Source organism: Cynocephalus volans, chromosome X, assembly GCF_027409185.1.
Source record: "Cynocephalus volans isolate mCynVol1 chromosome X, mCynVol1.pri, whole genome shotgun sequence".
Classification (NCBI taxonomy): Eukaryota; Metazoa; Chordata; class Mammalia; order Dermoptera; family Cynocephalidae; genus Cynocephalus; species Cynocephalus volans.
Window position 1 is genome coordinate 77,326,219 of NC_084478.1, and position 12,584 is coordinate 77,338,802.

The 12,584-nt window shown below is 37.6% G+C and overlaps 1 protein-coding gene across 1 annotated transcript in view; it reads right to left on the reverse strand.

The window, feature by feature from the left end:
• OPHN1 (oligophrenin 1) overlaps positions 1 to 12,584 on the reverse strand; it is a 440,991-nt gene that overhangs the window by 255,753 nt on the left and 172,654 nt on the right. The window contains exon 4 of the mRNA XM_063083139.1: positions 6,442 to 6,503. Coding sequence (XP_062939209.1) covers positions 6,442 to 6,503 — 62 coding nt within the window. The remainder of the gene's footprint in view (positions 1 to 6,441; positions 6,504 to 12,584) is intronic.

Consider the following 12,584-nt stretch of genomic DNA (forward strand, 5'->3'; position numbering starts at 1 on the left):
CAGGTTCTTTGGGCCTCCTGTATTGTGTCCAGGTATAGCTCAGGGTTCAACTAAATGGGCAAACTCCTGACAAGGTGATGGAGTTTGGATGTGTCGTCCCCTCCAAAACTCATGTGGAAATTTGATCTCTAACATGTCAGTGTTGGAAACTGATTGAGTGATGGGGGTGGATCCTTCATGAATGGATTAATACTCTCCCTGGGGGAGGAGGGGTAGTTAGTGAGTTCTCACTCTATTAGTTCCCGCGAGAGCTTGTTGTTTATAGGACTCTGGCACCTCTCTCGCTTCCTCTCACCATGTGATCTGCTTGTACCCGCTGGCTCCCTGCCACTTTCCACCATGAGTAGAAGCAGCCTGAGGCCCGTGCCAGATGCAGCTGTCCCAGAATTCTAAGCCAAATAAACCTCCTGCCTTTATAAATTACCCACTCTCAGGTATTTCTGTTATAGCAACACAAAACAGACTAAAACACAAGGCACTGCCAACCTTTATATGAGAAAAGTCTGGTGATCCCTAACATTCTGATATACTGCAGCTCCTAATGCTACCATCCAGGACTGCCAACAACAAGCAGAGAATATAAAACTAGGCAAAAAGAAATAATGTTTGCCTTAGGGGCTGAGTCATTCTCTATATGTATCCTGATCACCAGTGTTTCTATGGCTGATTTTCTAAACCCTACTTGCTACAAGCCTAGACTTACAAAATCATGTAACCTTTCCCTATCCTTGCTGATTCCTGTAAAAACAGACCTCTTGCCTGCCAAGACTTCCAGACCCTGTCTGATTCTCATATCTCTTCTCATCTATTAGATATATGAAATCCTGTTCCATACTTCATTTAATCATGATTATACTATAACCTACCTACTGGTATGACACTTAATCCCTGAGTATGTTCATTAGCCAAAGACAGGAAAGCCCATGAATTCCTACCTGCCAGATCCCCTATTAGAGGCTTTTCTACAGAGGTTCTACAAAGATTCACTTTGATCTTTCATCCAATCAACACTCCACTAGCAACTCTGGTGTCAGAAATGAAGACACCAGTAACTCTGCCTGATTGGAAACAGGAATTTTTCTGTTAAAAGTCCTAGCCCACATCTCTTGTCCAACATGTTTTACACTTGTCTTAGACTGTGGATTATGTACAATCAACTTTGTGTACTCACCTGGAGATAAAGTCATTGGTGTCATAAATCCAGTACAGAAAGTCATTCTTCTTCTTTTGTATTGTAGAATTCTTAAAACATGGCCAAAAATTCTTCGACACACCTCACAGTAAGGGGTGAGATCTGTGTCCCCCTGCCCCTTGAATGTGAGTGGGCGTGTTATTGTTTTTAACCAATAGAGTAGCAGAAATGATATTCTGTGACTTCTGAGGCTAGGTCATAAAAGGCCAGCACCTTCCACCTAGTTCTCTTTGAACACTCTGTCTGAGAGCTCCAAAACAGTATGTAAGAAGTTGGACTACCCTAAGATTACCAAGCTGTAGAGGCCAAATGCAGACATTCTGGTCAATGTCTCACACTGATTGAACCCAGCCTTCCAGCCATCCCTGCTGAGGTGCCAAACGTGTGAGGAAAGTTATTTTGGACCATCCATATCAACTCATCTGCCAGATGAATACCACCATGTGGATCGGAAGAATCACCGAACGGGGTCCTGCCTGAAACCCTGAGCCACAAAACAATGAGATATAATTAAATAGTTTTAGTTTAAGCCACTTACTTTCGGAATATGTTGCTATGCACCAGTAGATACTTAGAAACATTATTTCTAGTTTCACAAAGTAGCATAACATTCTACCATAACATTGAGCTGGGGATATAGGAAAAGGTCACATTGAAGCCTGGCTTTTTTTTTTTTTCTTTTTCTTTTTCATTCTGTTTTCCTTAAACCCCTTGAGTATCTAGCAACTACTCAAATAAACCCTTAAAAGTTTACTTAAAAGTAAACTTGGCCTTTAATCCTTTTTCTGATCAGTGCCTCCATTTTGTGAGTTCTCTGGGAGAAAAAAACTCCTACCTTCTATTTCAGGGTAGAATCCCCACCATGAGAAGTGACATCCTAAACACATTAGTGAGTTTATTGAATCAGATTCCTATTGAATAAAGCCCAAATTAATACTGGATAAGTTATTTAGAAGAAAGGAGATGGTAATGAGTCTAGTACAGCAGGATTGCTCTGGAATCACTGATGGTGAACAAATTACCAAAAGAGGGCACTGAGGATACACCATTTGAAATTCTATGGGCCTCTTTAGTTCATTTTTGGCAGTCCTCAAAGAGAGACCTAGCACATTGTCAACAGAGCCCCCTTCAGAGTCAGAAAGGCATCTAATCAAGCTTCCTAATCATATAGGAAGTCTGCAATCCAGACTGTTAAAGGCCACCTTCTGAGATACTACAACCTCGCCCAGGGTACTTTTAAGAATATCACAGCTAGGATGCTTCCCCATCTCTTCCCTCCATAGTTCCTGCCACAATTTATATTTATTCATGGGGATGACCAGACACTGGCAATTGCCACATTCTAGGGCTATGAATTTCCTTCCTGTTAATGCAAAGCTTATTTTAGATTCTTCTTTTAGAAAGGATGAAAAGCTGTTTAACACTTCCCAGACTATCCAGATTAGGGTAGAGGAGTCCTTTTGCCACAACCCCAGGAAATGGGAGAGGTACAAACAAGAAATGAATTCCTGGTATGGTGTTAAAGGCTCTCATTAAGCCTAACATTTATAGCATTCCTGGAATTAAGTGGGAAATGGGGAGCAAGCACTCAATACAGGACTGAAAAGCTGTGGGGACAAAACAGCACAACATAATTAAAGACAGAAGAAGATGAGTCATTCACGTGGCATAGCCAGCAGGAAGAGTAAGAAAAAACATCTAAAAAAAATAAATCCTACTTCAATATTTCAAAGCTTTGTTACTGGAAAAATAAAAGAGATCAAGAAACAACTAGGGCTGAACAGAAGCACAGCTGAGCTTTCTAGTGGTATCTGAGTGAAAAGGGGGTGAATGCCTTTGAAAACAACGTGAGCAGCAGTCTGAACTCTTTGGACAGAGGAAAACATTTAGCAGTGTAGATTAGCTAGTGGGCCATCTAAGAGGTTCCAGGGAAGCCACCCATATTGGTCTCTCCTTATTATCTTTATTTATTTATTTTGCCATTTCTATCTGTTAGTTTTTTTTTTATTGAAACATAATTGATTGTACATATATGTGGGGTACTGCATTGAATGTCAATACCTGTGTGTAATAGGTGATGCAAAAATCAGGATAATTGGTATATTCATCATTACACAATGTAATCATTAAACTAAGACAATTCCCAAGTCACATTTCCACAGGCAGAATCCTGTGAGTAACCAAAGGTAACTAAAAACATTTATATAATCAATGTGTTTTATTCCCTTTATCAAACAGCTCCATAATCATTATATCATTTGGAGTACTTATAACAACTATAAGAGGTAGGGATTATTTTCTTCACTTCACAAATAAGAAAAGGAAGGCCCAGAAAAATAAAGTGATTAGTCTGAAGTCAACAAGTAAGCTGGTGGTAGAGACAGAATTACAGCCTCAGTCTTTAATTCCTCTACCTCCAAGGCCAGCCTTCAATCCTTCTAGATTATTGAAAAGGAAAAGACATTACAGATAAAAGAACTCTTGCTATTGAAATAAATGGATTTAACAAAAATGAGATGCCATTAGGAAGTCATCCTATGAGAAAAGGGAAAAGTAACCCACTTTGCTATACTCTAAAGAGTTGCAACTTTACCCTCATGTCCTAAATAAAAATGAATATTGATCAACATAGGTACTTCCACATTCAAGTTCCCAGTACATTTACGGTGGAGCCAAGGACCTGCATTTCTAACAATTTCCCAGTTGACTCCGGTGCTGTTGGTATAGGGACCACATAAAAAGTTTATTTTTTAAACTGTTAAAATAATTAGACTTTGCAATAAAATGAAATACTTGGGTACAAATCCAACAAAATGTGTAAAAGATCTGTATGAAGAAACTATAAAACTCTAATGAAAGAAATCAAAGAAGATCTAAATAAATGGGAATTTAATCTATGCTCATGAATAGGAAGAGTCAATATTTTTAAAATGTCTTCCCAACTTGATTTATGAATTCAATGCAATCCCATCAAAATCCCAGCCAGTTATTTTGTGGATACTGACAAAATGATTCTAAAGTTTAGTCCTGACTTCAAAACTTAACGACAAAGCTATAGTAACCAAGACAATGTGTATTGGTGAAAGAATAGACAAATATATCAATGGAACAGAGAACCCAAATATAAATTCACACAAATATAGTCAAGTGATTTTTGATAAAGGAGAAAAGGTAATTCAATGTAGAAAGGATAGTATTTTCAACAAATGGTGCTGGAATAACAGGATATCAATATGCAAAAAATGAATCTAGACACAGATCTTACACCCTTCACAAGATTTTTAGACCTAAATGTAAAACACAAAACTATAAAACTCTTAGAAGATAACATAGGAGAAAATCTAAGTGATCTTGCATTTGTCAATAACTTTTTAGATACAACACCAAAAGTATGATCCGTGAAAGAAAGAAATGATAAATTGAACCTCATTAAAATTAAAAACTTCTGCTCTGCCAAAGACACTATTAAGAAAATGAAAAGACAAGCCATAGACTAGGAGAAAATCTTTGCAAAATAAAAATCCGATAAACGACTGGCATCCAAAATATACAAAAAACTCTTAAAACTCAACAATAAGAAACAAACAACCAACTTTAAAATAGGCAAAAGACCTGAACTGACACGTCACCTGAGGATACACAGATGGCAAATAAGCATATGAAAATACACATGTGAAATATGTCATTAGGGAATTGCAAATTAAAACAAGGATATACCACTGCACACCTCTTAGAATGACCAAAATCTGACAACAGCAAATGTTGATGAGGATGCAGAGCAAATGAAACTCTCATTTCATTGCTGGTGGAAATGCAAAATGGTACAGTCACTTTGGAAGACAGTTTGGTAGTTTCTTTTTTTTTTTTTTTTTTTAAAAGATGACCGGTAAGGGGATCTTAACCCTTGGCTTGGTGTTGTCAGCACCACGCTCACCCAGTGAGCAAACCGGCCATCCCTATATGGGATCCGAACCCGTGGCCTTGGTGTTATCAGCACCACACTCTCCCGAGTGAGCCACAGGCCAGCCCCAAGTTTGGTAGTTTCTTACACAACTATACATACTCCTACCATATGATCCAGCAATCGTGTTCCTTAGTATCTACCCAAATCAGTTGTAAACTTATGTCCATACAAAAACCTACACACAAATGTTAATATCAGCTTTATTCATAGTTGCCAAAATTTGTAAGCACCCAAGATACCCTTCAGTAGGTGAATGTATAAATAAACTGTGGTACATCATACAATGAAATAATACTCAACAATAAAAAGAAATGAGCGATCAAGACATGAAAAGATATGGAGAAACCTTAAATGCATATTGCTAAGTCAAAGAAGCTAATCTGAAATGGCTATATACTGTATGATTCCTACTATACGACATTCTGGAAAAGTCAAAACAGTAAGAAGAAAGGTCAGTGGTTATCAGGATTTCAGGGATGGAGGAGGTAGGGAGGGTTTAGAACGGGATATTTAGGGCTATGAAACTACTCTGTACAGTGATACTGTGATGGTGAATACATGTCATTATACAATTGTCAAACCCATATAATGTGTAACACAGAGTGAACCCTAACGTAAACTATGGACTTTAGTTAATAATACTGTATCAATATTAGATCATGAATTATAACATATGCACCATATAAAAATGCACCATATTTGCAAGATGTAAATAATAGGGAAAAACTGTTGGGGGAGGGGAGGATAAGGTATATGAGATCTCTCTATACTTTCCACTCAGTATTTCTATAAAACTAAAACTGCTCTAAAAGTTAAAGTCTATTTAGTTTTAAGTCTATGTAAAGTTTTAAAAATTAGACTTTAAATGTAAGAAAAAAATTTTTGCATGAATTTCAATAAAATAATCATTTGTCAAATACATTTAAAGTCCATATTATTTCTGGTATTAGAGAAACAGATTTAAAAATGGATAACATGGTTAAAAACACTAAAGACCACAATTTTTGTCAGCATGTTGAAAGCCCGGTTCAATGTCCTCTGAAATCCTTTCCCACTGGAATGAATAGAGATGGAATTTCCACATTAATTTCCCGTGACCTAATGCCAAACTGCTCAGGGTGAGAGCTTGAGAAATAAGGAGATTTATTATCTAACTATTCTTACAGCACCAGGAAGCTATGGGACAGAAACTGAAACAGCAGAGGATCAATCCAATCAATAAGAACAGGAAAAATCCCCAATCTCAGCCATGATCTCAGCTCCAAGCCCAGTGTTAATGACCTACCATCATCATCCGCTCATTTTCTACTTCATTGAGCAATTCCGCAAATTCCTTGAAGGATTCAGCTGGAAGAAGAGAATAAAAGATAAAGCAAATTAATCACGGTGCTTGACAGACAAGTAGTTATCTGTGCAACAGAAAGTAGAGACCAGTGCCCTAAGCCCACATGACCACTAAAAGAAGCTATCACATCTAAGGCCAGCAGGGAAAAGTGTCCATTGCCTATTGAATGTTTCTTCTTTTCTTTCCTTTTGTTGTCAGTACCTCTACTCAAAAGTTTATTCATAGTTAATGTTTTATTTAATCCTCACAGTCACCCGAGGAGTAGCTAAGAATTCTCTCACTTCATAGACAAGCAAAAAGATTAGAGGAGGGGCAATGAGTTTGCTGTGCAATGAATGGCAGCTCTAGAATTTCAAAACTTGAGTTTGAGTCCTTGCTCTACACTTACCAACCTAGACAAATTTGTCTCAATTTAGCCTTTGCATGCCTAATTTCCTCATATGTAAAACTAGAATATTAATAATTGTTACTTCAGGGTGGTAATGGAGATAGAATAAAATAATGTGTTGTCAACAGGTTCTGTAAAATGTTAAGTATCATTCTTCTTGTTTTTAAAAGCACTGTGGTCAAGTGAAAACATATTTGGCTTACTAGCTGTGTGACCTTAGGCAAGTTACTCGATCTCTCTGAGACCCATTTTCCTTACCTCGATATAATTCCTATCTCACAGGGTTGCTATGATGGTTAAACAAGATAATACATGTACAGCTCCCAACACACATAGTAAGCATCCAGTAAACGTTGCTTCTGTTCCTTGTTGGGTCTAAGGCAGTGATCCTCAACACTAGCTGCATATTAGAGGAACTTAAAACAACACCAATGCCACACCCCTCCCCAGACTAATTAAACCCAGATTCAACTATAAAATGAAAACACTCAACTGTTTTTCTACACACACACAACACTTCTGACCCCAAATGTGTGGGGTTTTCCCTCAAATTAAGCAATTCTCTAACTCTCCAAAAACCAACTGGGTGTTCAACTTTGACACTACCCAGAGTCAGTGCAGACCCCACAAGTCAAGGGCTCAGTCCCACAAGACTGACTCCCACTTCAGACACCAGTTGCAAGTCCCAAGTTGAGACCTGTACTTCTGACCAATTGTCTGTATATTGGTGGTTTCCATGAACCCCTCCTCAGTTTGATAATTTCCTAGAATGGCTCACAAAACTCAGGAAAACACTTTACATACTATTACCAGTTTATTGTAATGTATACAATTGAGGAACAGCTTAATGGGAGAGATGCATTAGGGCAAGGTATGTGGGAAGAGGTGAGAGCTTCCATGCCCTCTCTAGACATGCCACCTCCCAGTACCTCCATGTGTTCACCAACCTGGAAGATCTCTAAAGCACATTGTTTAGCGTCTCTATGGAGGTCTTATTATGTAGGCATGACTGACTAAATCCCTGGACATTGGTGATTAAGTCAATTTCAAGCCCCTCTCTCCTCCCTGAATGTCAGAGGGTGGAGCTGAAAGTTCCTAATCTCTAGTCATGTGGTTGATTCCTCTGGCAACCAGACTCCATTCTCCAAGAGTCACCTCATTAACATAAATTCAGGCATGTCTGAAAGGAGCTTATTATGAATAACAAAAGACATTCCTCTAATCTCTATCACTCAGAAAATTCCAAGGCTCTGTGTCAGGAACCAGGGAAAAAGACCAAATACAGTCATATGTTGCTTAACAAGGGGTATACATTCTGAGAAATGCATTGTTAGGCAGTTTTGTTGTGTGAACATTATAGAGTATACTTAAACAGACCTAGATAATGTAGCCTACTACACACTTAGGCTATATGGTATAGCCAATTTTTGAAACCACCTTCATATATACAGTATGTCGTTGACTGAAACATTGCTATACAGCACATGACTGTATATATTTCATATTATATCACAACATAACAACCTGCTAGGTGTCAGAAAGCTTCATTGGCCAGATATGACAAAATTGCAGGGGGAACACCCAGGTGTTGAGTCAGGAAATAAAGCTTTACCACCTGAGAGTATGTTCTTACAGTGAAACAAAACAAAAATGAACAAATCAAAATGACAGTGACAACAAAACTATGTTTAAGTAGTACAGAGAGTAATAAGTCACTCTTTGCTTTATTCTTGTTATATTTACCTGCCATGTCTCTGGCCCATGATTTGGACATTAGGTCTAAAAACACAAACAATGAGGTAAACACCTTGTTCTACACTAACAGAGGTGACTCATATAGTCTTATTCAGTCTTTCACATAACACTTCAAACCCTGAGCAACCTTATCCATTAGCCATCCAGCCCTGCTCACACACCTCTAATGACAGTACTGGTAATCAACTTTTTATGATGTGCCCAGGACTATCCCAGTTTTAAAACTGAAAGCCCCACATTCCAGGAAACCCTGAAGTCTCAGTTTGTCCGGGACTGTTAGTTATGCTAAATGACAGAGCACATACTTTCTCTTGAGGCAGGCCATTCCCTGCTTTCAGGATGTCTCTACTAAAAACTCCTTCCTTAATATTAAGCTTAAATCAATCTCCATGCATTCGAGTTTTATTTCTCCTCAAAGAAGGAGATTACGCAGGATTGTAGGTAAGAAAAGCATGTGGTATGTTAGAAAGAATATTAGCTAGGGTATTAGATGACAAGGATTCTAGCTTATGAGACATCATAGAGAAATAGATGGAGCATGCATTTTAGAAAGATATAGACCTAGATTGGCAACTTCATTCTACCATCTTCTCGCTATGTGACTTTAGATAAATGACTTATCCCCTATGAGCTTCAGTTGCCTCACTTGTCAAAAACTACCTGACAGTGTTGCTGTAAAGACTAAATTAGAGTATGGTATGGTTTGAATGCTTGTCCCTTCTAAAACACATTGAGATTTAATTGATGCAGGGCCTTTAAGAGGTGATTAGGTCATGAGAGCTCCTGAATGAATTAATGCCTTTACTGCAGGAGTGGGTTAGTTATCACAAGACTGGGTTTGTTATAAAAGTGAGTTCAGCTGATTGATTTCTTCTCTCTATCCCACATGCTCACTTCAGCCTTCCATCCTTTCACCATGGGATGACCCTTGCCAGATGACAGCACCATGCTCTCAGACTTCCCAGCCTCTAGAATCAAGAGCCAAACAAATTTCCATTCTTCCTAAATTACCCAGTCTGTGGTATTCTGCTATAGCAGCTGAAAACAGACTGAGACAGATGATAAATGTAGAGTGCCAACACATGGCAGAAATAAACATTACCCCTTCTCCCCCCTCTCAAACTTCTCCCCTCCTAGGCGCCAATTATGTCACTTACTGGCAGGGAGACTGGGCATGTCACTTCTCCTCTCTAGGCTTCAATTTCTTCATATACAAAAAAAATAATAATAATAATACATAAATCAAGCTAGCCTTTAGTATCCCTCCAAATGCCCCAACTTCTCACCAGAAGCAAGTATATTCTCAAATGGTATCTGAATTAAAGAGAACATATTAAAAGCCTAGAAAAACAAATGTGTCCATATTAATATTTTTAAGTCAAAAATAAATGTATTTTCCTAAAAGAACTGAACAACTACTCCAGCATACCTAGTATCAAAGAAATTAAGCTCAGGGTCAATACAGGACAAAAGACAATGGCATTTCTTTCTTCTGAGGATTAAGCTGTTACACATACCCAGGAAGGTCACCTTTGCAAACACCGTAAATTCATTTGAAGCTCAACCTTAGCATAGAAAACATAAATACCCTTACTCAGAAAGAGTAAATAGGAAAAAATGGAAACGTTCATTGATCTCCTGTCCCCAAATACTTTATTCTACAAAAAGATTCAAAGATATTAGTTTGTTGTTATTCTGTCATTTTTCCAGGCAAGATCAATTTCCCTCTAAAGGAAATGCGACAAGTATCATATTATAACATTTAAAGGAAAAGATTAATTTCCTGAACTGTAAATGTGCCAAGTTTTCTGTCTGAAAGCTTAATCCTCACAAAAACTTTACTAGGTACATCAGTATCCTGAATTTAAAGGGGAGAAAACTAAAGCTCTCAGAGATTAAGCAACTTTTTCAAGATTACACAGGAAGTAAATGATAGAGCTAGGTTTCAAATACAGACCTGTCTTGCTGTCAGAGCTAAGGTCTTGCCACTGTCACACTGCCTACACCTCTCTACATAGGGCTAACTAATAATTAGATTACTTAACACTATCTGAATAGATTATTATATACCATCTGAATAGATTACCATCAATAATAGATAAGTAGAAGCCACTATTGCCAGCAGCTGGGCTTATAAAATAAATCTGGCATCACCATTCACAAGGAAAGAAATTCCAAATTCCATGATAGTAAGGATGTCTCAGAATGAGCTTTGGCTAAAAGGTCACACTGTTTTCTAAATTTGATTTGTTACGTACATACCATAAAACACACCACTTTAAAGTGTGCGACTCAATGGTTTTTAATATATTCACAAAGTTATGCACCCATCATGCTGTGATTTGAATGTCCTCTCCAAAACTCATGTTGACATTGAATTGCCATTGTGAAGGTACTGAGAGGTGAGACCCAGAAGAGGTAAATCAGTTATGAGGGCTTTGCCTTCATGAATGAATTGATGCATTTATTGAGAGGGTGGATTAGTTATCATGGGAATTCAGCCCCCTTTCTCTCTTCCTCACAGTATCTTGACCTCTCTCACCATGTGAATGCCCTTCTAACATGTTATGACACAGCAAGAAGGCCGTCACCAGATGTGACCCCTTGATCTTGAACTTCCCAGCCTTCAGAACCATGAGGAAAATAAACGTTTTTTCTTTATAAATTATCCAGTTTGTGGTATTCTGTTACAGCTACAGAAAACAAAGACACATCACCATAATTCCAGAACATATTCATCAACCCCAAAAGAAACCTTAAACCCAATAGCATCACTCCCCATTCCCACTTTCTCCCCAAACACAGACAACCTCTAATCTACTTCCTGTCTTTATGGATTTGCCTACTATAGATATAGCATATAAATTGAAACATATAATATGTTCATCTGGCTTCGTTCACTTAGAATGTTTTTAAGGTCCACCCATGTTGTACCAAGTACCAATCTCTCATGCCTTTGTATAGCCCAGGAACATTCCAATGCATAGATATATCACATTTCTTTAATGAAAATCAATTGACGGACACTTGTGATATTTCTATTTGTTGGCTACTAAGAACAGGCAACTGTAAACATTTGTGTACAAGTTCTTGTGTGAATATGTTTTCAGTTCTCTTAGGTATATACCTAGGTATGGAACTGCTGAATCATATGGTAAATCTATGTTTAGCTTGTTGAAGAAATGACAAAACTATTTTTCAAATCACCTGTACCATTTTATATTATGGTATGAAGGTTCCAATTTCTCTACATACTCACTAAGGTTCGTTACTGTTCATCTTTTTGACACGCACAATTCTAGTGAGTTTAAAGTGGTATCTCATTGTCACTTTGTTTAGCATTACCCTAATGACTAATGATATTGAGCATCTTTTCATTTTTTCATGTGCTTATTGGCCATTTGTATATCTTCTCTAGGTAAATGTCTATTCAATTAATTTGTCTATTTTAACTGGCTTATTTGTCTTTATTGTTGAGTTGTAAGAGCACTTTATATATTCTAGCCACAGGTCCCTTATCAGATAGATGATCTGTAAAAATTTTCTCCTATCCTGTGGGTTGCATTTTCACTTACATTATTCTTTATAGAATAAATATTTAAAGTTTTGTTGAAGGCCCATTTATATCTTTTTCTTTTGTTGCTTATGCTTTTGGTGTCATACGTAAGAAACCACTGTCTAGTCAAGGTCATGAGGACTTATATCTATATATTTCTTTTTTTTTTTTTTTTTGGCAGCTGGACAGGGATCAAACCCTGGACCTTGGTGTTATCAGCACCATGCTCTAACCAACTGAGCTAACTGGCCAGCACTCCTATACATTGTCTTCTAAGAGATTTATAGCTTTAACTCTTACTTTTAGCTCCTTGATCCACGTTGCTAATGTTTGTATATGGTGTGAGATAGAGGTCCAACTTTATTTTTTCACATGTGTATATTC